Genomic DNA, 26,770 nt, shown 5'->3' on the forward strand with positions numbered 1-26,770 from the left:
AGTACATTTTTCAAATATTTGTTTCAAACCATCAGAGGCATCAGCGTCACTTTTCTCTCTCTTTTAGTGGTTTCCAAACTTTTGATCTTCTACTCTTCTCATTCTAATTTTCTTTCCATACCAAAACAAGACATATGAAGAAAAACCATTGAAGAGAAGTGAACAGCAAAATATTAACCATTGAATGCACAACAAAGATTCAAAGAGGTATATTTCAATTTTTTTAAGTTAATAACAATGTCAAGTATTATTTATATTATTTATTTAAAATAATTAATTTATTTTTTTTTATAATGGACAGTGTTCAAAGATTGAAGTGAGGGCAAAACTTAATAGAATTATTTTTGGGTGAGACTTGGAACAAAAAAATAATCAGGTAAATCAATAACTTTATTTTTGATTATTATATATTTGTGTTTCTAAAATTATTTGTTATTACTCAATAGATTTAATATTTTTTTAAAGAAAATAATATATATGCAATTATTTTTGTTTTTTTTTTGTTAGATAGTTCAAGTTAAGTTAAAAACGTCAAAGATGAAAATAATTCACTCATTTTTCAAGAGAAAAGAGAGAATATATGATGAACAAAATTCAGCTTCAGATTCTTTGAGTAATGTTCAAAATATTATTGAACAACCTGTGGCACAACTTGTTGAGCAAGATTAAAAAATATCAAAATCTTAAAGTATGTAGTCGATCATTAACTTTTATATAATATAATTACTTTTTTGATATATATGCTACAAATTATATTTTATTAATTTTTTGTTATATTTTATATTTAATTGACCCCTCTTATGAAATTTCTGGTTCTGCCACTGCATACAGTGTATTGATTTACTGATAATTCATTAAAATTGCAACAACACACAACTTCATAGCCAATGTATACTCTCTCTAATCATCAGCACCCTCTACTATAAAGACTATATTTTATATTAGGAGTCGCTAAGAACCAACTAGAATATAGCCAACTAGAATCAACTAATTTTAAAATAGAAAGTGTGTTATACAAAAAAAATACTATTTTAATATTTTTAAATTTTAAAACTAAAAATACAAGAATTTGCTTGAATTGGCTTCCTAGATTTTTTGAAAAAAAAAATTAGCAAAGTAGCAACACCTTTTTTTTTGCCTCCAACAAAAATTGAAAGAAAGACCCACATGATTGGGTGTACAGAGCCCATTACAAGTTTAATTTGCCAAATTGGGCTCGTTAATCAGACTCGTTTTCTTTTTTTTGGGAGAAATATAAATTAATATGAAATCCATCAATTCGGTGAAGTTGAAAAAAAAAAATTTCAAGTCAGAAAAAAAAAAACAAACTTCAATCTCCTAATACTCAAATTTGAGTAAACAATTTAAATAGGCTCTTTAAAAAAAAATTTTAAGTATAAGAACTTTTATTAATATCAGCTTATAAATAAGTTATTTTATTTTTAAATTTTTAGTTATAGAAGTACTTATTTTAAAATTATAACATTTGGATAAATAACTCAAAAATAATTTTTTTATACAAAAAATAGAAATTAAAATAACAATGATAACAAATACTTTTTAACATTGAATGTTGATTTTCATAACCTAATCACTAAGATCATAATCGTTTAGCCAATTGATTCTTTATTTGCTCTCTTATTAGTTCCATTTTTTAGGCAATTAATTCTAACTACGTAATATCATTCAAAATCGATTCTTCTACTTCATCTTCACCCATAACAGTGTTTTTGTACGTGGTAAATAGTAATAAAATTTTAATTTACACTAATTTTGATGACAATGCCAAAGGAATTATTATAGAGTCACTGTTTGTTATTTTATTATGTATGATATAGTAGGTGAAAATAAAAAACAAATATAAAATATGTGTGAATGTATATTTTTTTTTGCTGTTTTTATTCTTTTTACTCCCATTAGAACTCCCTCCTCATTTATTGGAGTCAAGAATTTGCTATAACTAACTATAAAAAATTAAAAATAATAGCAAGCTATATAAAAAATAAAATCACATGTGAAAAAAGTAAAATGATAAAAAAAAAATAACTAGAAAGAATATATGCAATAAGTCGTTCAAATGGAACATTGTTTTAAAATGATGGTGAATGACCAGTGCTTCTAACAGATGGAACCTTGCGTGAAAATCATATTGAAGGGCCAGTATTTTCAGTAAAAACAGAAAACATTCACAGAGTATAAAATGAAAGTAGATCTTTTTTGTTTTGAAGTCAATTTTTTTTACAGAAATAATAGAATGACTCGAAAGAAAAGTCATATATTTTTAGTTTTTCAAAAAGTTGTGAATTAATTTTTCGATTTTTTTTTTAAATAGTGCCAAATACGCATACCGTGACTTTTTTTTTTTCTTCATAATTAAAAAAAAAAAAAACTTCCGTTACTTTCTAAACGGACTTACAATGAGTACACCTAAATTCAAAACTTAGCTAATGCGTGCCAAATACAAATTGTAGCTAGCACTCTTAATATTGTGTGTAAGTGTAGTATGAACGAGTTTATAATACCTAAAATTAGAAGCGGTTCAATCTATCTAAAAAAACCCATCAATTTGATAAATGGTACACTTGTAGTTGTTACTCTAATTTTTGAAATTCAACCCTTCTGTGAAAAAAAAATCAATTTGGTAGCACTAATGCAAACACGGTGTTATGTTATGGCAATGTATTCTATAATGTTATATCTGACATGGATATTACTGAAGATATTATTATTCAATAATGACCGGATACAGGACATGTGCATAGGATGAAAAAGAAAAGAACAAAAATGACTTGGCCTTGTATTTCTATAATCATAATTAATCAAGAAATAATGACGACTTATCTTCTTCTGGATTGGCCTACATGGTAAGGCAAATTTATATATGGTCCTCACAAAATAAAAATATACAGGAACAGGATATAAAACAACACAGCAACCATCAATCTTGATCATTCAATCCAATCGTAAGTCCACGCCAGTTACTTGTTGATGAATACAAAGCTAATAAGGATCGGAATACTTGTCTTCATTAGCTTCTCTAGCTCTCGATTACCAAGTATAACTGCATGCAGCTCATAATCACAAACATGAAAAGTTTTAAATTAGTTTAAATTATTAATATTTTTTATTATTTTTAAAATTATATTTTTATGAATCGGGTTTTAAAAATTAGATTTAAATTTAAATTATAACAATTTTTATTTTTATCTATAACGGCTTTAATTTTAAAATGATTTGAAAGCTAATCCTAAACCTAAGCACGGTATATATATTATATACAATATACCCCAGCCGCAAACATTCAGATCCGGAAGCAGTCATTGTGTGTTTGATTATCAACGATGCATCCGCATAGCTCAGGTGATGGTGTGCTCGGAGACATGGATCTGCTAACAGTAATTCTTCTCCTTTTGCCAGTTAAAGACCTTCTCCGAAGCAAGTGCGTGTGCAAAAAATGGAAGTCTCTCATCTCCGAAGACCAATTTTGTTATCAACACACACTTGGGTTATGCGCAAATACAAACACATCCCTAATCCTTACCCATCTGGCATCTTGTGCCAAACACTTGATTCTTGCCTATTCAATAAGAGGGCTAAGATAATTCCATTCACCAATAACAGCAACAGCAGGTTCACCTATCTTCATGCTGATAATAAGCTCGATAAGGCAAGACATTATAAAATTGAGCAATCTTGCAATGGTCTACTACTCTGGAGAAGTATTCCAGGAGATTTGCCTTCAGATGCAGGAACTAAGGTAATTCCTCAAGGAGGCAGTTTTTACGTAGGTAACCCATCAACTGGCCATTATGTTCGTATAGACAAATTTGGCTATGAATTTCATCCAAAATTTTCCAATCCATTTCTTGTCTTTGAACCTTGGAAATCTCCTCACTATAAAATTATCTTTTTGACCAAACTAGATGGGGATAGAAATAAACCCACAACCAAGATGGAGATGAGTGTTTATTCCTCAGAGACGGGATCTTGGAGCAAAGTTGATTTTCTTACTTCTTTCCCAAATAATATTTATTACTTTGACAATGGTGTTTATTGCAATGGTGCTATACATTGGTTCGCTATTGGTAAAAGTGCAGTCTATTTTGATGTTGATCGCCTTTGCGTAAAAAATTTACCAACATTACCGTTACCTCTTTCTGATCTGCTAAAAGATGTGTATTTCGGAGAATGCGGAGGGAATATACACTTGATCGTAGCAAAGTATAATGAAAAGTTGAGGTATGATATCTGGGAATTAAAGGAAGACTACAGCGGATGGATTGTAAGATATTATATAGATCTAACTTCTCTCCAATCAGATAGGGGTCACTTTGATGTGTCATGTGTTGTTCGCCAACCAACAAAAGAAGACGAAGACGAAGAAGCAATGCTTGCAATTGTGGCAGTTGAAATGAGAAAACTCGTGGCTTATAATTTGAAGGATCATAGCTCAAGGATCATCTATGAAATAAAAGAGAGACGCTATTTACCAGATTTGCATCACCAATACTTTGAAACTTTGGCAGGTATTTAACCGAGATTTGGATATCAACCTCGTTTATTGGCGGGGTTCAGTGGTCTAGATGGTGCTAAAGGTAATGCTGTAGCTCCTCCTGGGAAGTCAGCTGTTACAGTATAGATCGTAATTTTTTTCTTGTTCTTGGGTACTTTTTTTTAATGTATACCTTTTGTTGATTTCAATTGTTCTTTTATGTTATTTTGATATACTTCAATCATTTCCTTAATTTGTATTTTATTGATAATATTTTTTTGTTTAAAATTTTAAAATTAAATTTACATCATAACAGTTTTTATTTCTATCACAACTACTTTAAATTTAAAATTATTTAAAACTAGTCCTTATAGAAGTTACAAGAATGAAGCAGTAATTAGATTAATTAAAAAAAAATTAAATAAGGTGATGCACTAGTCCATCAAATATTTTTTATCCTTATGATGATGTCCTTTACTGCCATCTTGTGTTACAAAGTTCTTCACATTCGTTGTAGAAAAATTCATTGAAAAAATCAAATGAGTAAGATGCTTGCTGTTCAACCAAAATTTTTCCTACACCATTCTTGTAATCCTCTGGAGGCAATGAATCAAACAGTGCCTACAGATGCACAAATGTTTACTTAGATGAAAAAGTAAAACTATGTATAAAACATGTAATTATACACCCCATGGAATCCTACCAACCTGTATCCAGTTTGCGAGGTAATTTTCTTGCATAAACCTGCAAAACAATGATGCATATAATCATAAGAGGAATACCACTATGAGATTTTGATTTCTAGACCTACTGTTAAGCCGGTAAATACTTGCTTTCCCTACACTATAGCTTTTGAACTCATTATCAGCTAACTAGTAAACAACAATATAAGCAAAACTTATCAATACATCTGAGAAAAATAAAAATAATTGCCAAGTGTGGCGAGTTGTAAACATGCCTAAGCACAAGATACTAGCTAGCATAAGGAGGTGTAAGAATTTCATTATTACACAATTAACATAAATATATACACACAAAGCTAAACGCCCGACAGATAACAGTTTCATTCTATTACATTGTCAAGTCTAGATACATTGTCGATCAATAACTTTACCAGTCTCCTAAGCAATGATCAGTGAAAATGGAAGAGAGAAATCCAAATAAGAGCTTTTTGATCAAGCATATTTGGAAGAGAAATTCATCCAAGGAGTCAAACGATCACCTCGGTTGAAAAACATTAATTTTTTTATTTATCATTATATAATACTAGAATAGAGAATTTTAATTTTTACTGAAATAAATATGAAAAGAATTTTATTTCAACACGTACACCAAAAAAGCATGACAAAAATGAGCAAGCCCAACTTTGGAGAGCCCATGCGAAATTCTAATTATAAGAATTATAACAATTTGCAGGTGAGGCCTAGTTCAACTGGTTAAATTATATGTTTCTTAATATGCTGCATCTGGGTTCAAACCTTGCTGAGTGTACCAAGTGTTGATATGAACCCTTAAGTGTTGTGTGAGTGAGTGTGTAGTGTATTATTGTGATACCTAGGATTGGGGTTGTCCAATCTACTTGACAAAAAAAAATTATAACAATTTTAATTTCTATCTATAACTGATTTAAATTTAAAATGATTTGAAAGCTAACCCTAAACCTAAGCAGGGTATATATACAATATACCCCAGCCGCAAACACTCAGCTCCGGAAAGCAGTCATTGTATGTTTCATTATCAACGATGCATTCGCATAGGTCAGGTGATGCTGTGCTCGGAGACATGGATCTGCTCACAGTAATTTTTCTCCTTTTGCCAGTTAAAGACCTTCTCCGAAGCAAGTGCGTGTGCAAAAAATGGAAGTCTCTCATCTCCGAAGACCAATTTTGTTATCAACACACACTTGGGTTATGCCGCAAATACAAACACATCCCTAATCCTTACCCATCTGGCATCTTGTGCCAAACCATTGATTCTTGCCTATTCTTTAAGAGGGCTAAGATAATATTTTTTTGTTTAAAATTTTAAAATTAAATTTAAATCATAACAGTTTTTATTTCTATCACAACAACTTTAAATTTAAAATTATTTAAAACTAGTCCTTATAGAAGTTACAAGAATGAAGCAGTAATTAGATTAATTCAAAAAAAGATTTGGGGTATTGGGCTATGTGGAGCCCAAATCATAGAGGCTTTTGTTTCTGAGCCACGAATCTCAGACGCTTATGGTAAGAGTAGCCCCAAAAATATTTGTAGGGTTGAGCCCATTTGATAGTAGCTAGCACTGGAGTCTAGAGTGATAACTATGCGCTTAGAGTACTAAAGAATACTGTAAGTACTAGAAAACAGAGTATTAAAATTTATTTTAATATCTAAAGAAAAATTATAAGATAATATAAAATAATTATTTAATTTGCTCTTTTCAGAAATTTTTATTTATAAGTGATTTTGAATAATATAATTCAAACAATATTTAGTCTAATATAATCTATTTTAATATAAAAATTGTCAAATATAAACTATGTTAATACCAATTAAGTTTTGATTAAAATCAATTTTACAAAATTAATTCTATACAAACTCCGATCTACAATTTAGCATACCATTGAATTGCTTGAAACATTTTTCGTGACATGTGAGGAGAATCTTAAATTTGAGTGTCATGAGAGGGAGGATTAGAATTTTGCAAGCTATCAGATCTAGATACATCAGCCTATGTTTTCAATGAAAATAAAAAAGGGACAATGAATATATTTGAGGGTAATGTCACCAATTACAGGTCAGATAGATCCACAAATATTAGGTTATCAGACAAATAGGTCCCTATAGAAGCATAATCAGTAGGCAGATAGGTCCCCTCGAATAGACAGATAGGTCTCCCATTTAAAATATTGCCGTTTCGCAACTCTGCCTTCCATGATGGGGACGAATTTGTCCTCCAAGATTTGCCTCATGATCCAATACGAAGTCGTTTTGTCCAACTTGAACGGGACTAAATTGTTCTGGAGATGACACATCTCAATTACCCTAACACGTCAGTCCGTTAACCTTCACGTAAGACGTCCTAACTGAGTCAAACTACCATGGGAATGTATTTGGTATATAACTAAAAATGTGAGGATCAAAATTTTAGTTAAATTTTGTTGGAATAAATCTATAGAACCATAAATTTTTAAAGACCTAATTGAGATATTATTCTACGTAAAATTAGAAGCCGTTCAATCTATCTAAACAAAAAAAAGCCATCAATTTGATAAATCGTACACTTGTAATTGTTACTTTAATTTATGAAATTCAACTCTTCTGTGGAAAAAAAAATCAATTTGGTGGCACTAATGCAAACACGGTGTTATGGTATGGCTATGTATTCTATAATGTTATATCTGACATGGATATTATTGAAGATATTATTATTCAATAATGGCATACGTACATAATATAGAATAGAATGGAAAGCAATACCACCATCCCTTGACCCGATAGAGGACATGTGCATAGGATGAAAAAGAAAAGAACAAAAATGACTTGGCCTTGTATTTCTATACTGATAATTAATCAAGAAATAATGACGACTTATCTTCTTCTGGATTGGCCTACATGGTAAGGCAAATTTATATATGGTCCTCACAAAATAAAAATATACAGAAACAGGATATAAAACAACACAGCAACCATCAATCTTGATCATTCAATCCAATCGTAAGTCCACGCCAGTTACTTATTGATAATGAATACAAAGCTAATAAGGATCGGAATACTTCTCTTCATTGGCTTCTCTAGCTCTCGATTCCCAAGTATATCTGCATGCAGTTCCTAAACATAAACATGAAAAATTTTCAAATCACATGTTAGTTAAACCTTAAAAGAATCAATAGAAATTACTATTTAGATCAAACTCATCAAAGCGCTCATTTTGATAGAATTATATTTGTCCTAAAATTATAATTACTAAACATTTCTTTTTTAAAAAACAAGCATTCTTCCAAAGAGTGATGCTACAGCCAACGGTGTATATATGATGTAATTTAGTTATAAATTAAAGAATTCAAACGTTTTATAGGGGATTCATTAGTCATGTTCTCTTAAATATAGTTCCATTTCCAATATATTAAAAGTGTTGTGTTCTACCACCAGGAGAAGAGAATATAGTAGTTTGCGATTATTGCGTCATTGTCCATGTACTAAATTTTAAAAAATTGAAGACCTAATTAGTTCGTAGCTTGCTTACCCATTCAACCTTAGCTTGACTTTTTAAAAAGAAATAAAGAGTAATATTAGGAAATCATAAAAATTTATTATTTTTAATTATTAATTAATTATTAATATTTAAAAATATGAGATAAAATATGTTATTAAATTATTAAACTAATAAAATTAAACTAAAAAAAATTGAATTGTTAAATAATAACTAAATAATAATAAAAAATAATAAATTTTAATAACTTTCTAGTATTTTTCAAGGTGAAAACTCAGGTGAAGTCGACTTCACGTGAAGTTGATATCTGAGAGCTGACTAAATTTTTATTCAAGAGCTCTCAGATATCAACTTCAGTTGAGTTTTCACCATTTTCCAAATATATATCCATATAATAAGATTAATTAGATGAATAAAAAGCTAAAGAATGTTTGTTATGTTAGGAAATTATTTGATTTCCTAACTTATTTGTGGGCAATACATATATTAATTATAATCACAAATCATGCTATTTCAAATTAAATGACTTATATAATGGTGATCTCATTTATTGTTATAAATGCTAAATTGAATAAGTCATTATTACTTTTGATTTGGAATTAAATGAGAATAAAACCAGATATTATCTTTTGTTCCTTAGATAATTATCTTTTTGGATTTTAGATATATTATCTTTTGGGCTTTAGATACTATTTTATTTGGGCTTAAGGGTTTAATGGGTGCCATGCTCAAATATAAATAGACCTTCAGGGTTTCGGTCCCCAATATACCAAAGCCGCCTTTGTTGCTCTTTTCCCATCAAAAGAGTTACAGTACAGCCTCCTAGGAATACAGAAGGCTTTGGTTGAGGAAGATCGAAAGAACTACAAGATCCAAAATCTTCCAATCATAATTCATGTTTATGAATTCAGGTACGCTTCCGCATTATGTTATTTTTGGTGATTCAATATGGATGATCTGGGTTATAGAAATTAATTTATTCCAACAAGTGGTATCAGAGCCATCCATAATTTAATCATCGAAAATATTCAGTTTTATTTTTTTAATTACTGAATTCATATATGGATCGATGTATATATGTTTCTCATTACGTTACGATGTTACATATATAAGAATATATGTATATATATTATATTTGTGCGACTGTGTGGGTTAGTGTATATGTATTTAGTATTGTTCCACATATACAACGTAACATATCGCCGTTTTGGTTGCTTTTGAATATATATGTGTATATATACTATCCATCATTTATATATATATCATTATTTGGTTATAGTTTGAGGATATATATGGTTACGTATATATATTTTATGAGAAGGTCTGCCTTTTATTTAGTTTGGCAGATTTTTTTTTTTATAATAAACAGTAAATTGATTTTTTTTTAAATAGAAAATAAAGTATTGTTAAACTTTTATATTTTTGATTAATTATACCCACTAATTTTATAAAGATTAATTTTAATCTTAATGGATCGAGAATTTTTGGCATATGAGTTATAATCATTTTTTTTAAAGGTCTAAAAAGACACCATTAAGATTTAAATCATTTTGCGATTTAAATATTTTTTAAATTGTTACATAAGGAAATTAGTAACAATTTGGATTATTATACCTACATATTTTATAAAGATTTAGTTTTGAAATAAATTGATTGAACATTATGCTGCCAAAGTAGCCTCTTTTGTGAAAATTGATTTATTCAAAACATAAGGAATATGGTGATATGTAATTCATGCGAATATTGGTCGGCCCAAAGGAAGGCCTATATTTGGCCGAATTACATACACATATTAATGGTAAATAAATATTTGGGTAACTAAGAATAAAGTAATACTTATTATTTATGCAAACAATAATCGGCCCAAAGGAAGTTTATTGTTTGGCCAAATAATAAGCATTGTACACTTTTGTTTATTTTCTATTAATTATGTGATCAATAATCGGCCCAAAGGAAGGTTATTGTTTGGCCAATGAATAGAAAATATATGCGGTAATAAATAGGTTGCGAAGTTTAAGTTTCCATGTGCGTATTAAGTCGGTCCAAAGAAAGGCTTAATGTGTGACAGAAATTTTGACAATATTTGATTACCGCAATGAGAGTATCACTTACAGTTAATTTTTCTATCCAAAGATTGAAAATTAATGTTGTACTAGATATCTCAATATGGATTTTTTACCCATTAATTAACTAATATTTACTGCATGTTCTTTTTGTTCTAATCCGGAAACTATGGCTTTAGCTACCAATGTTTCTGCGCAAATTAGCAGTATTCCTATGCTGAATGGTTCAAACTTTAAAGTTTGGAAGGATACCGTGGAGATTGTCCTCGATTGTATGGATCTGGATATAGCTCTTCGAGAGGAGAAACCCACTTCCACTCCGGAAAATCTCAATGAGGTTAAAATAGAGAAGTGAGAGAGATCCAATCGAATGAGCATTATGATCATGAAACGCTCAATTCCTGAGGCGTTTCGGGCTCAATTACTGAGGATAAAGATGCCAAACAGTTCCTAAAGGATGTTGAGAAATTCTTTACTAAGAAATTCAGTGCTCACATGGCTTTATCTTCTCAGTATAAAAGAAAGCGTGATACTACTGCGGATGCGCCTTCTCAGCAGAAAAAGGCTAAGAAACAGGATCAAGTTTCAACCTGTTTCTTCTGTAAGAAGGTGGGACACATGAAGAAGGATTGTACCAAATATGCCACTTGGCGTGTAAAGAAGGGTATAATTCTTACTTTCGTTTGTTCTGAGGCTAGTTTAAGTTATGCACCTGTTGATACTTGGTGGGTAGATTCTGCTGCTACTACTCATGTTAGTGTCACTATGCAGGGTTGCCTGTGGAGCCGACTGCCAAGTGATGCTGAAAGATACATCTACGTGGTAGACGGCAATATAGTTGCAGTTGAAGCTATAGGAACCTTTAGATTATGTTCCACGAGTGGATTTTACTTGGATTTATTAGAGACATCTTATGTACCGTCATTTAGACGAAATTTGGTTTCTGTTTCTCGTTTGGACAAAATAGGTTATTTTTGTTCATTCGGAGAGAATAAAGTCAGTCTCTTTTACAATTCGAATAATATTTGCTCTGGTCATTTGGTGGATAATCTATGTAGGCTTAACTTAAATTCCTATAATAATATTGCAAACGGGTACAAAACAAAAAAAATTGAATGAGAATTCGGCATCATTATGGCACAAACGCCTAGGCCACATCTCTAAACAGAGAATTCAGAGGCTCGTGTCGGATGGAATTCTCGGATCCCTAAATTTGGCGGACTTTGAAGTCTGCATTGAGTGCATAAAGGGGAAAAGGACAAACGAAAGGAAATTAGGTGCCGAGAGAGCTAAAGATGTCTTAGAACTAATACATACCGATATATGTGGCCCATTCCCTACTGTCTCTTGGAAAGGACAACGGTACTTTATTACGTTCATAGATGATTACTCTCGTTACGGGTATCTATATTTAATTCATGAAAAGTCCCAAGCCTTGGATGTTTTCAAGTCTTTCAAAGTTGAAGTTGAACTTCAACTTGGAAAGAAAATTAAAGCTGTCAAATCTGATCGTGGTGGTGAATACTACGGAAGATATGACGGTTCAGGTGAGCAACGTCCTGGGCCTTTTGCTCTTTTCCTAGAGGAGTGTGGTATTGTTCCGCAGTACACTATGCCAGGCAAACCTAGCATGAATGGTGTTGCAGAGCGAAGGAACCGAACTCTTAAGGACATGGTGAGAAGTATGATTAGTCATTCTTCCTTGCCTGAATCACTCTGGGGAGAAGCCTTAAAGACCGCAGTGTACATCCTTAATAGGGTGCCAAGCAAAACAGTTAACAAAACCCCATATAAAATTTGGACTGGAAAAAGGCCCAGTATAAAGCATCTGCATATTTGGGGATGTCCAGCTGAGGCGCGACCTTATAGGCCGCATGAAAGAAAATTGGACTCAAAGACAATTAGTTGCTACTTTGTTGGTTACGCTGAGCGCTTACGGGGGTACAAGTTTTACAATCCTGCATCAAGGTCTATTTTTGAAATGGAAAATGCGAGATTTCTTGAGGATGTTGAGTTTGGGGGGAAGGAAATATTAGGAATGTTGCTTTTGATGAGGATTCTGTAACTGACAATGATTAGGTCTTTGTGCCTATTATTGTTCAAGATACAGTTATAGTACAAGAGCATAATGAGAATCCTACTGCAGATTCAGTTACAGTACAAGAGAACAATGAGAATATTGTTGTTGCTCAAGATACTGCTACAGTAAAGGAAAATAATGAGAATCCTCCTTAATCCCAATCCATACAGCAAGCTCAACAACCTCAAGAAGTGTCATTAAGGAGATTCAATAGAGAAAGGAGAAAATCCATCTATGGTCTCAAACAAGCTTCCCGTCAATGGTATCACAAGTTTCATCAAGTCATTACCTCATACGGCTCTGAGGTGAATATCATAGATGAGTGTGTATACCGCAAGTTCAGTGGGAGTAAATATATCTTTTTGGTCTTATATGTTGATGACATTCTACTTGCCAGCAACGATATAGGCTTGTTGCATGAAACTAAGAAATTTCTATCGAACAAATTCGAAATGAAAGATCTTGGTGATGCCTCTTTTTGTATTAGGAATTGAGATACTAAGAGATTACTCTCAAGGTATTCTTAGATTGTCACAAAAGAACTATATCGAAAAGATTTTAAGTAGATATGTCATAGAAAGTTATAGATCAATGGACACACCCGTAGTTAAAGGAGACAAGTTTAGTCTCAAGCAATGCCCCAAAATGATCTTAAGAAGACAACAATGCATGATAAACCTTATGCATCAGCACTAGGGAATTTAATGTATGCTCAAGTCTACATACATCTCGATATATCATTTATAGTGGGAGTGTTGGGTAGATACTTGAGCAATCCAGACATGGATCATTGGATAGCTGTTAAACGCGTAATGCGTTGTTTAAAGAGAACAAAGGATTACATGCTTATTTATCGGAGATCAGAAAATTTGGAGATCATTAGGTACTCTGATTCCGATTTCATGGCATATGGTTGCGAAACTTTGTCACTAAGCTTCATATAGTAGATGACATTGAAAGGCCATTAAAGATATTTTGTGACAATAAGTCAGCAGTACTATACTCCAATAACAATAAGAGCTTGACAAAATCGAAGCATACAGACATCAAGTTCTTAGTTGTCAAGGAGAAAGTTTAAGAAAAACAGATTTCCATAGGACATATAGGAATAGAGTATATGCTAGCAGACTCATTAACCAAGGAATTGATCCCTAAAGTCTTTCAAGAGCACACTGCTCGGATGGGTGTCAATAGTTGTGATGTCTTGATTTAGTGGGAGTTTATGCTATATGTCCTATGACAGATATTGAGTTATTTTCTGCAGAATTAAGTTGATGGTTTATTTCATATTATGTGAAATGTTCATTTTACAATATTTGTATTGTGTTTGATCTCAATAAAGTTGGACCAGCTGGAAATAGACATGCATGAGATCACTTGGCCTGTAATTTCCATATTACTCATCCAAATTTGATCTATGTCGTTGAGTATATTAGGATGGTGATTGGCGTGGTTTAGTCACGGCATTTAATGTGATAAAAGCTGCTGTAGTTCCATATCTAATGTATGAGACGGACCAGATTGTTAAAGTAATGAGAGAAATAGCATTCAGATGCGCGCATAAAGTTTATAAAGATGTGATTATGTCAAGAAATAATATATGTATAGCCCAAGTGGGAGATTGTTAGGAAATTATTTGATTTCCTAACTTATTTGTGGGCAATACATATATTAATTATAATCACAAATCATGCTATTTCAAATTAAATGACTTATATAATGGTGATCTCATTTATTGTTATAAATGCTAAATTGAATAAGTCATTATTACTTTTGATTTGGAATTAAATGAGAATAAAACCAGATATTATCTTTTGTTCCTTAGATAATTATCTTTTTGGATTTTAGATATATTATCTTTTGGGCTTTAGATACTATTTTATTTGGGCTTAAGGGTTTAATGGGTGCCATGCTCAAATATAAATAGACCTTCAGGGTTTCGGTCCCCAATATACCAAAGCCGCCTTTGTTGCTCTTTTCCCATCAAAAGAGTTACAGTACAGCCTCCTAGGAATACAGAAGGCTTTGGTTGAGGAAGATCGAAAGAACTACAAGATCCAAAATCTTCCAATCATAATTCATGTTTATGAATTCAGGTACGCTTCCGCATTATGTTATTTTTGGTGATTCAATATGGATGATCTGGGTTATAGAAATTAATTTATTCCAACATGTTACGCCAAAGAGGAGTATAAACATGAAGACATTTCCAATGGAAGATGTGGCTTGGCAAGAAAAACCTTGCAAATAACACTTGTGCTGGCATGCATATATATAATACAAATAGAACTGTCTCCTCTTCAACCTAGAGAGTCCTTGACTTCCAAAGCACCCTTTTGTCTTCACTTTAAGCCTTCTCATTATTCTACTCTCTTTCTTTCTTTACATTTCCCCATTTGTTTTTGTTTCTTAATTTCTTGCGAATCTTTTCTACTTCTTCCTTCTTGAACTTATTGAGAATACACAAGACATGCACAAGAAATGTTTCTGTTGTTTTCTATCTGAAGAAGAGCAAAGCAAAGCAAGGTGTGTGTGTGTATATTTGTAGATTAAAGTTGTTAATCAAGCTTTTAACGAAAATTCTAACGCTTGATTTTCGAATATATGTAGGAATAATAAAGGAGAAAAGAATAAGAATAAGGATTATCCATGGGAAATCTACACATCGAAGGAGCTGCTTCGTGCAACAAACAATTTTCACCAAGATCACAAGATTGGAGAAGGTGGATTTGGAAGTGTTTATTGGGGTCGAACAAGTAAAGGCGTCGAGGCAATTATATTCATATTTTTTTTTTTTAACTATACCCATGATTTATTTTGCTTATTTATGATGTTTGTTATGCACGGAAAAAGCCTAATATAAATGAAATGGAAGACAGATTGCAGTGAAGCGGTTGAAAACGATGACTGCAAAAGCAGAGATGGAGTTCGCAGTTGAAGTGGAAGTACTTGGAAGGGTTAGGCATAAGAATCTGTTGGGTTTGAGAGGTTTCTACGCTGGAGGAGATGAAAGGTTAATTGTTTATGATTTCATGCCTAATCAAAGCTTGCTCACACATTTGCACGGTCACCTTTCTTCTAATTGTCTCTTAGATTGGCCTAAAAGAATCAACATAGCAATTGGTGCAGCTGAAGGTTTAGCGTAAGTCCAATAATTTCATTCATCACTTCTTGTATGTATATATTCTTGTTATATAAATATATATATTTATGTGTATCAGGTATTTGCACCATGAGGCAAATCCTCACATCATACACAGAGACATAAAAGCAAGCAATGTTCTGTTAGACCTTGAATTCCAAGCCAAGGTAGCTGATTTCGGTTTCGCAAAGCTCATACCAGAGGGTGTGAGCCATCTCACAACAAGGGTTAAAGGGACACTCGGATATTTGGCACCGGAATATGCCATGTGGGGTAAAGTGTCGGAGAGTTGTGATGTTTACAGCTTTGGGATTCTTCTTTTGGAGATTGTTAGTGCCAAGAAACCAATTGAGAAGCTACCAGGTGGAGTGAAAAGGGACATTGTTCAATGGGTGACACCTTATTTCCAAAAGGGTGCGTTCAATCACATTGCGGATTCCAAGCTGAAGGGGAAGTTTGATTTGGATCAGTTGAAATCTGTGGTGATGATAGCTCTGAGATGCACCGATGGTAGCCCTGAGAAGAGGCCTAGCATGGCAGAGGTTGTGGATTGGCTTAAGGGTGCAGCTGGCAAGAGAAGAAGAGAGGTTACTCCTTCTCTAAGTTTGGGTAATGGTGATGATGAAGTGGATGACGATGATTACGGAGAGATTACACCATACCAATCCAAGTTGAAAATGGCAAGTACTGATAGTGATAGGCATAAGAGAAGATGATCATATATATTTGTGAAGTAGTGGTTGGACTTGAATTTCATTTGACTCGTTCCTAAAATTAAAGGATGTATACATACACCTGCCAAATGTGGAGCTACGGTAACAAGCTGATATTCTTGTTTGACCACTTTATTATTTCATTTTCTTAGCAAGATGATATAGTTAAAAACTATATGAAATTATTTAATTATTTTTATCTATTATCTTCACACGAAAAAGAATTAGCTTACATAACTTAGTCCGCTCCGATCAGGGCAGTTATTCCAACCAAATAATGACAAGAATACACCACTGCACTCTCTTTGACTTGAACGGTGCGGTGTTTAGAAAGTATCGCCTCATGAATGACGCTAATTGTCATCATGTATCTATATCTATATGTAAATCTCTTTTCTATTGCACACCCTTTAATTTGCTTAGCTAGCTTAAGCGTAGCTTAATGTCTAGGTTAGCTTTCAAACATTCAAAACAATTTGGTCTAACCACTACAACTCTTCTTATTCTACCTGCTGTAAAGTCTACCATGGACCCTAACGGCACTAGCGTAGGAACACTCCCGTCTGTCGTAGCTGGAGAACTTCCAAACCAATCAGAAACGATGTGGGGTCGGGTGTACCTGCCACGGCAAGAACTGGATAATAATGATCCTCGCATATTTGAGTTACCTTACACAGTAACTTTAAAGTCCAACCTGGGAATGATTTCCAACTTCAACCGACCAATTTTGGTTTTCAGTCCACTACCGCCACAACCCGGAGAACCGCTCATTATCAAAGACGACCACCTTCTGCTGCGCCATCGTGGTCGTGGTCGTCCAAGGTCTCTATTTGAAATTTAGGATGATTACTTAATTAGACACCTGTTTTCCTAACTCATATCTATATATATGTTAAGTGATAATTTTCGGTTTCTCTCATATAGTAGTAATTAATTATTGTCCGGTAGCACGTAATTAATAATTAGCTAGCTGTAGTCTTGACACGAAAAACAAGAAGAAGCACATGGCATGAAAGAAAAATAAACGCTCCCAGTCATTTCTCGTTCTTCTTCTTTTTGAGGCATGGCGCTCTTGTTCGCTTTCCCAATCCCACACTCCAATTACAGTGCTGGCATGACAACGATAACAGCATTATTGTGCTTACATCTTCTCCTCTTCACAGTAGTAAGAGTGAACTCAATAGAACCCTCATCATCATCTGAGGATCCCTACAAGATTCTCAACATAATCCCCAACCCAGACGGCACCTTCACCCGCCTCCAAAACTATCCAGAGACCCCTCCCTCACCAGATCCCACTCTCCCCATACCCGTTCTCTCCAAGGACCTTACCATCGACCAATCCAACCACACCTGGGCGCGGATCTACCTACCCCGCCAAGCACTCAATACTCCCCCTAACCACCCCAACCTTCCCCTTATCGTCTTCTACCATGGCGGCGGTTTCATATTCTACCATGCCAACTCCACCTACTTCCACGACTTCTGCGTCCGCATGGCCAACGCCACCCAATCCGTCGTCGTTTCCGTCGATTACCGCCTTGCTCCGGAGCACCGCTTGCCGGCGGCGTACGAGGACTCGGTGCAGGCGCTGCACTGGATCAGAGCCTCCAATGACTTGTGGCTGGCTCACGCTGATTTCTCCCGATGCTATCTCATGGGAGAGAGTGCTGGAGGAAACATAGCGTACAACGCGGGTCTACGTGCAGCCGCGGAGGCAGACCAGATCAGGCCGCTGAAGATCAAAGGGATGATATTGATTCAGCCGTTTTTCGGAGGGAAGAAGAGAACTCCGTCGGAGCTGAGGCTAGCGAAGGACTTGAACTTGCCACTGGCGGTTACGGATTCCATGTGGAAGCTGTCGCTGCCAGTTGGCACTGACCGGGATCACGAGTATTCGAATCCAACGGTGAATGGAGGGGCAAAGGTGTTGGCTAGTATAAGGGAGCTTGAGTGGAGGGTTGCGGTGTTTGGGTGTGATGGGGACCAGCTGGTGGACCGCCAGAAGGAGCTCGTGAAGCTGCTAAAGGACAAGAGAGTGAATGTGGTGGGCCAGTTTTATAATGCTGGTCGCCATGGCATTTTTGTTGGTGATGCTTCCATGTCCACCAAAGTCTTCCATTTACTTAAAACTCTTCATTGATCCACATCATTTTACTACTTTCCATCTTCCTTCCGTTAATGTATCTCCTCTACTCATTTTCATATTATCCACACGTGAATAAAATCATCGCTATATTCAATTTCCGTATTTAATCAAGCAAGGTCCAAAAGAAAATACAAAGGCCTTTCGGTGGCTTTTCGGGATTCGCAATCAACCATACCTTGAGTATCCTCTTATATATATATATATATAATTTTTTTTTTGGTCAGGTAGCTTTCTATCCTGGCACACCCAGGCCAGTTTTTATATTTCAAGTCAGGTTTTTCATTTAGCTTTTTGAGTCCAGATAGTCTCTTGTCTTTTTCGTTTTCTTTCTTAGAAGTACGTAAGAATTCATTTGGTGCTAGACAATGGACCTCTAATCTCAGCCCACTTATCTTGTGAAGGGATCACTGACCCAAAGAAAAAGAATCTTATTTTACAACAACAAAAAAAACTCCCAAAATATATTAAAAAGAAAAAAAAAGTATTAGGGCGACTATTTTGTGTTTCTCTTCCTTCTTTGCAATATTTTTTGGCGAGGGAATGAGGGATGCTGTATTAGGGGTGTATATGGATCGGATCATATCCACAGATCCGCGGTCAATATAAAAATTGCGGATACAATCCGATCCGCGGATCTGCAGATCCGCATAATAATAATTAAAAATAAATAAATATATATGTTTGGTATTATATTTACTTGTTTGTATCAGTTTTGAAATCACTATGGGCAATACATCTAGTTACTGCAGTGCGGTGTATGCTAATCCGCATATACATCGGCGTAAAGAACTGTGGGGTGACTTGACAAGGATTGCTAATATGATCCACGGACCTTGGATTGTGTTAGGGGACTTTAATGATGTTTTGTTGCAGAGTGAAGTTAGAGGGGGGCAATTTAGACTTGCCAGAGCAGAACAATTTGCGGAAACATTGGAGGATTGTGGGCTGTTTGATATGGGGGCTATTGGGAGAAGATTCACTTGGTACAGGAAGGTGAAAGGTGGGGTGCAGGTGGCCAAGAAGCTTGATAGAGCAGTCATCAACCAGGACTGGCGACTAATGTTTCCAGAGGCTTATACTGAGGTGCTGGCGCGCCTTCACTCTGATCATTGCCCATTATTCACTAGGTGCAAGATGGCAAAGAGGGCTACCAAGGGCCATCGTCCGTTCAGATTCCAGGCTGCGTGGATGACTCATCCTCTTTTTAGGAATGTTGTTGATACAGCTTGGAATAGAGGAGCTCCGGATGTAGTTAAATGTTTGTTGGAGGTTCAAAAAGATGCAACTAGCTTCAATAAAAAGGTTTTTGGCAATATTTTTGTTAAGAAAAGGGAGTTGGAGAGGCTTTTGAATGACGTTCAGATTACTCTGGAAAGTCGAGAGGATCAACAGCTTAGGATCAAAGAGCAAGTTTTGCATCAGGAACTGAATGCTGTCCTTCTTCAAGAAGAGTTGTTGTGGTATCAAAAATCTAGAGAACAATGGGTGAGATGTGGAGACAGAAATACAAAATTTTTTCATCTGCAGACAGTTATCAGGAGAAAGAGGAACAAAATTCATGGGTTATTTTTGGAGGATGGGTCTTGGACCACGGAGACTACGACTCTAGAACTGGCGGCAAATTCTTTCTTTCAAAAGCTCTTTTCTACAAGGGAGGATATTGACCTGGACGCCATGGGGCCTTTTCCTTGCCCGTCTCTTAGTACTGAGGCTTGTCAAAAGTTAGTGGAACCGGTGACGTCTGAAGAGGTTAAAAGAGCTGTGATGACCATGAGTTCATTTAAAGCCCCAGGGCCAGATGGATTTCAAGCAATTTTCTACAAAGAGTTCTGGGACTCTCTTAGCAACGATGTGTGTAGACTGGTCAAGCGAGCCTTTGAGGGTGAGCCATTGAATGCGGCTATTTTCGATACTCTCATTGTTCTAATTCCTAAAGTGGAAGTTCCCTCTTCCTTACGGGAGTTTCGGCCTATTAGCTTATGTAATGTAATTTATAAAATTGTCACAAAGGTTCTAGTTAACAGGTTCAGACCTTTCCTGTCGGAGATCATTGGTCCTTTGCAAGGAGGGTTCATTCCAGGAAGAGGAACCACAGAAAATATTATCATTGCTCAAGAGATTATGCACTTCATGAGGAACACCAAGTCTCGAAAAGGGACCATGGCATTCAAGATTGATTTGGAAAAAGCTTATGACAGGGTAGACTGGCGTTTTCTGGAAGCTACTTTGGTCCGGTTTGGGTTTCCAAAGGCTACCATTAATCTTATATTGAATTGTGTGACTTCCTCTTCGTTGGCAGTTTTGTGGAATGGGAACAGGCTCCAAAATTTCAATCCGAAGAGAGGGTTGAGGCAAGGAGATCCTATGTCTCCTTATCTATTTGTACTCTGTATGGAAATGCTTGCCTGCTTTATCTCTCATAGAGTTTCCCAAGGTTTGTGGAACCCAGTTGCGGTTTCTAGGAATGGACCACGACTCTCTCATTTGATGTTTGCAGATGATCTTTTGCTTTTCTGTAAGGCATCAAAAGCTCAAGTAATAGAGGTCATGCATTGTTTGGACTTGTTTTCTAGAGCGTCAGGTTTAAAGGTAAATCTTCATAAGTCAAAGGCCCAGTGTTCCAAGAGGGTGTCGGAGAGGAGAAAAGAGGTTCTCTCAGGGGTCTCTAACATCCGGTTCTGCAATGATTTGGGTAAATACCTGGGAATTAACATCGGTCATGCCAGAGCTTCCAGGAAGACGGCTCAGGAGATTATTGAAAAAATTTCGAGAAAGCTCTCCAGTTGGAAAGGACGCCTACTGAATAAGGCAGGGAGGCTTTGTCTTGTTAAATCGGTTATGGCCTCTATCCCAGTTTATGAAATGCAAATTTCTCTTCTCCCGAAGTATGCATGTAATAAAATTGATTCCTTGATGAGACAATTCTTGTGGAAAGGCCAAGCGACTGGAAAAGGACTGCCTCTGGTCAGGTGGGAGGTCGCCATAACTCCTAAAAAGGCAGGAGGATTGGGTATTAGGGATACTTCCTGTGCTAACATGGCGCTTCTGGGAAAGTTGGTATGGGATTGTCTAAATAATAGTGAGAAGTTATGGGTGCAGGTTCTGAAGCATAAATATCTCAGGAATCAATCTGGTATGAACGGAAACAGTAGAAATTCTTCATCGGCTACCTGGAAGAACATTGTTAGTGCCTATGAGCATCTCAAGGAAGGGCTTCATTGGAATATTGGAGATGTCCACAAATCAGTTTGGTATGATGAGTGGACTCCTTTTGGTAAGCTTTGCAACCTTGTTCCTTATGTACATATTTCTGAATCAGATTTCATGGTGGCTGACTTGTGGAAAGGGGTGTCTTGGGAGGTTGATAGTCTTACCACGCCTATTCCGCATGAGATTAAGCAGTTTATTTATGGTCTGAGATATCCTAGTTTGACTGAGTTGGAGCCACAGTGGGAGTGGTGGCCTGCAGCAACAAAAAAGTATAGTGCAAGGGAGGGTTACAGATGGTTATTAAAGAAAACATTAAATTGGAATGCCAACAGTAATTGGAACTGGTTGTGGAACACAAACATTCCAGAGAAGTTCAAATTTACTATGTGGCTTAGCCTACATGATGCTCTACCAACTGAGACCTTTCGATTCAAGCGGCATTTAGCTTCTTCAGATATGTGTAAGAGATGTAACAAGGCGCAGGAGACTATGGAGCATTGCCTTAGAGACTGTGAACGATCAAAGGCAATCTGGTATATGTTGGATCCTAGTATCCTGGACTCGACGGCTGGTACTGCTCTTGAAGAGTGGTTTCGGAAGGCCTTGGCTAACAATGAGGTGTCCTTTGGTGCAGGGCTTTGGTGGGTATGGAGACATAGGTGCAATGACATATTCAACACTGACAACCCTTGGACAGACCATAAGGTTGTTGCCTTGGCCAGAATTACCGCCAAGGACTTACAGGTTTACAGGAATCGAAGCAATGCCTTTAGGTCTCTCCGAAATTGCCTGTGTTGGGAACCACCGGTAGGCAATAGTTTTAAAGTTAATTGTGATGCAAGCTTGTATATGGATTCAAATTTAGCGGGATTTGGGTGTATTATTAGAGATTCTAAGGGAGATTGGATCTCGGGCTGCTCTGGAAGCATTCCCCCTTGGTCTATAATCAGATGTGAATTATTTGCTGCTTGGAGGGGGCTGGTTTTAGCTTGGGATTGCGGTTTGAGGGATATTATATGTGAAACAGATTGTCTTGACATTCTGCCCATCATGCATGAGCTTACAAGTGGGTATCCATCTGAAGTAACAGATTTGGTTCACAAGATTCAGGAGCTTTTATCTCGTCCTTGGCTTGTTCACGTTGAATGGGTGTCCCGAGAAGCAAATAGAGCTGCGGATTGGATGGCTAAATATGGTGCCAAGAGTAACTCTAATCATGTTATTTGGTCTGAGCCTAGTGTTGATCTCCAACGAATCATCCGCTTGGATTTAGAATAGTTTTTGCTTTGTTTCTTTCCTTGTTTAGTCACCAAAAAATATTTACTTGTTTGTATGTTTTAGTTAGTAATTATTATTCATATATTGTATTATTTTATTTTTGTTATTTAGAAAGAGTTTGATTAAAAATATTTTAGGAATAAATAAGTTTAAAAGTATGAAAGAAATATTTTAATTAAATTTTTTTACATAGAAATATGATTAAAAAAAAAGTTTTAATTATGTAGATATATCTGATACCCGATCCGATATCCGATCCGATGCAGATCGGATCAGATCAGATCCAGCACCTAAAAACGCGGATATCATATCCGATCCGATCCGATAAAAATTGTGCGGATCGGATCGAATTTTCGGCGATATCCGATCCAATCCGATCCGCGGACACCCCTCAATGCATCAAGGTGACTTCTTTTCACTGTGGCGCACTTGATCACCCCATCATTAACATCTCTTTTTTTTCTTGAATCACATACAATATTCCTATTAGAATGCGACAGAATCTATCATCAATAGTGTCAAATTCACGTGGCATAATGGCTTCTTAGATTTAGCATTTTATCATTCATTCATCTCCTCAAATGTTGTCAATTCTTGTTTTTGCCAAGGTGTATGTATGGTAAAAAGAAAGACAAGTGGGCCTCCTATATATGAGAGATAATATATATAATTGAAAAATGAAAATTCAGCGAGAGTTTGACATGGCAAATAACTTTTCATGAATCGGACAAATTAGTTTATCTGCGTATATATACTAATCATCGAGTAGGAAGAATTGTGGGATCCATGTTTTTCAAAGGCACTATGACTCTATGAGCGACAACATTGAATGCCAGCTGAAAATATATAATTTCCTTTCTTCAAAAGAAAAAGAAAAACCACGTAAGCCGCTAACTGCTTATTTTGGGAAGAACAAACTTCTAAGACCAAAAAAAAAAAAAAAGGCTTGCAAGGTTCAGTAGAGCATGTTCACGTATCAAGGTGATGTTGGTCACCATTACATAAAATTCCGAAGAAACCATGCATTAAAAGAGATATAAAAAGGAGAGTGCTAGGTAAACAATGATTATCTTGAACAACATGAATAACTATTAATTAAATAAAAATATATTACATCCTAATTTAATGCTACTAATTAAATTTAAGATTAATTTACTCTTTTAACTCTATTAATTCACATTATTCAAAAATGTTGTTATTTAGTTATACTTTTCCATATTATAAAAAAGAAACTGTATTCAAAATTTCAAATACACGTGAACGTGTCATGATTTTGAATAGAGATATACGTAGCATATCCATCCGTTCCTCATCATGACATAACATAATGCAATAGGAGGAGTGCTAGGAGGCAGTAATTTTTGTATTTTGTAATTATCAATTGACTATCAATAATATTTTTAATGGTGTAAGATTAAATTTAATGGTAAGAGATCACTCACTCTTCTTTTGATAATTAGGTGCTGGCCACAAAACACAAAAGTTGTTGATTTCCTAGACTTTTTCATGCAATAGTTATAAGCAAGCATCGTTTTCGAGCACTCAATTTTCCCATTTCCCAAACGAAACCGAACAATAGAAGAAACAAAACTAACGAATGGAAGCCATTTTGAGCCATATTTTTATAATGTCTGAAATTACGTGGCCAACTTTAAATCTTAGCCAGTGTTTTGAATAAGAGTAGTCCTATCAATCTACCCATTAGTATGATCTCTTTTCCTTTCTAAAGTCTAGAAAAATTAAGGGATGAGTCATGACATGCATGGAAATTAATTCATTATTGTGTTGAAGCTTTGTCGGTTCTTTCTCCAACCCATTTCATCACCATATAGCAAAACTACAAAACAAAGTGACAAATAGGCCATAGAAGAAAAATCGGATATTCATCCTGCATTATTATTTGATTAAACCCCTAATAAATGTGTGTATTAGCTAGACACGTAATTATGGATGAGATTTGAAGTGAAAAGAGAATACAAATTTTTTCTTTTGTAATTATAATCATATAATTAAATTCGAGTACTCAAATTTTTTGGAATCAAATTTTTTAATAATAAATTTAGATGTTGTTAAAAAAAAGAAACAAAATATATATATATATATATAATTGATGGGAGGAGGCAGGAAAAAGAACACGAGGGGTCTTTATTTTGTCCTTTTGTGGTCCTAATGTAGTGCCAAATTAGTCATAGCAAGTTAGCCAATCTCTTGTGTAAGTATACTCATAAATAGTTATTTTCTTTTGTCTTATTAAAAGAATAATATAATTATATCAAATCTCAATGATCAATAGGCCTAGGGGGTGCCTACACCTATTTTTCTTTCTTCTATTATTGTATTTTACTGACTAAAATGAAAAAATTATTGAGGTTTTGTCCTTATTGATGAACCAATGGAAATTATCATAAAGACAAAAACATTCATTTCAATCAACAACATTTCCAGTCACAAGAGATTTAGCTTGGTGATAGACTATGATGATATGATCTAAATAGTCATAGATCTTAAAATTATGCTATTACATATAGTTGTTATTCATCAGTTCTTTAATTTGCAAAATAGTTGTTATTCCAATCCCATTTGTTTATTATATATATGTCACTTTAATGGTTACCATTTTGATTCATATTGGACGCATCAGCTACCCTACCTCACTCTTTTGGCCAAATGGTACATGAAAAACAACCCTTGGTGGAATTGGAATAATAGTTAACAAAATAATTTTGAAGGGTCAAGGACATCAAAGGGGTTGAATCCGAATATCAATGGAAGGTAATATATTTTCTATGGGCATGTAAACATGCTTAATCATAATTAATTACCTGCTAATTAAGCTAGTTGCTTCTTGTTCTTTTGGAGTATGTTAAGGATACTATTATTTGTTTGTGGTTGGGCCGTGGAATATATATAAAAGTAAATGAACTTATAGACAAATAGCTAGTACTAGAGATGCTACAAATACAAGAATATTAATTACATATAGGTGATGAGCATAGAATCGGAGCCATCTATATAATATGACCAAAATCTCCTAAGGAAAAATGTTGTTTTAGAAGATACCGTAGCTGTGTTGCACACCGCAATGTTTGGTCTTTTTAGAATGATTTTGCAAACAGAAAAGTCATATCAATTGATAGTTTTCTTGAACTAGTTTTTAGTTTTATTCTATCTGTTGGGACTAAAATCAATAATGCTAGGAACCATGATGGTTTCAGCAAAAAACCAGCCAAATATCTTTGGATGAATTCAAAATCTCTACGTGGATGGTGCTTATACTATTGGATGGTTCTGAATCTATTTTCTGATTTATCATGTTTTAGGCATAATTGAATCAGTTTCTGTAATTCACGTTGCAATGATACTGAACATATCTCTTCCTAATTTGAATGTGGTAAAACATTTAATAACGAATATTTTAAATCATAAATAAATAAAACTAATTACTATAT

General features: G+C 34.7%; 2 protein-coding genes across 3 annotated transcripts; both read left to right on the forward strand.

Moving 5' to 3' along the window:
* The first annotated feature begins 15,068 nt into the window (after positions 1 to 15,068).
* Positions 15,069 to 16,883, forward strand: LOC107617987 (PTI1-like tyrosine-protein kinase At3g15890). 2 transcript variants are annotated; one of them, XM_016319886.3, is made up of 4 exons: positions 15,069 to 15,355; positions 15,440 to 15,599; positions 15,709 to 15,971; positions 16,051 to 16,883. In XM_016319886.3, exons 1-4 carry the CDS (start codon positions 15,300 to 15,302, stop codon positions 16,685 to 16,687), a joined length of 1,116 nt encoding a protein of 371 aa, XP_016175372.1. In that variant the 5' UTR covers positions 15,069 to 15,299; the 3' UTR covers positions 16,688 to 16,883. The 2 variants fall into 2 exon arrangements, with proteins under 2 accessions (XP_016175372.1, XP_088355627.1); XM_088499501.1 differs by having other exon boundaries at positions 15,440 to 15,585; positions 15,705 to 15,971.
* Positions 16,884 to 17,017: 134 nt separating this feature from the next.
* On the forward strand, positions 17,018 to 18,927 carry LOC107617988 (carboxylesterase 1). Its single transcript, XM_016319888.3, has one exon. The coding sequence runs from the start codon at positions 17,748 to 17,750 to the stop codon at positions 18,825 to 18,827; it is 1,080 nt and encodes a 359-aa protein (XP_016175374.1). The 5' UTR covers positions 17,018 to 17,747; the 3' UTR covers positions 18,828 to 18,927.
* Positions 18,928 to 26,770: the final 7,843 nt, after the last annotated feature.

The sequence above is a fragment of the Arachis ipaensis genome, chromosome B9, assembly GCF_059453495.1.
Source record: "Arachis ipaensis isolate K30076 ecotype BB chromosome B9, ASM5945349v1, whole genome shotgun sequence".
Taxonomy (NCBI): Eukaryota; Viridiplantae; Streptophyta; class Magnoliopsida; order Fabales; family Fabaceae; genus Arachis; species Arachis ipaensis.

What these genes read in the sequence shown, in the direction of transcription:
- LOC107617987 (XM_016319886.3), top strand. Translation starts at nt 15,300, where the DNA reads ATGCACAAGAAATGTTTCTGTTGTTTTCTATCTGAAGAAGAGCAAAGC. An exon ending in GAAGAGCAAAGCAAAGCAAG is followed by an intron (nt 15,356 to 15,439) that starts GTGTGTGTGTGT and finishes GAATATATGTAG; the next exon opens with GAATAATAAAGGAGAAAAGA. An exon ending in GGTGCAGCTGAAGGTTTAGC is followed by an intron (nt 15,972 to 16,050) that starts GTAAGTCCAATA and finishes TATGTGTATCAG; the next exon opens with GTATTTGCACCATGAGGCAA.
- LOC107617988 (XM_016319888.3), top strand. Translation starts at nt 17,748, where the DNA reads ATGGCGCTCTTGTTCGCTTTCCCAATCCCACACTCCAATTACAGTGCT.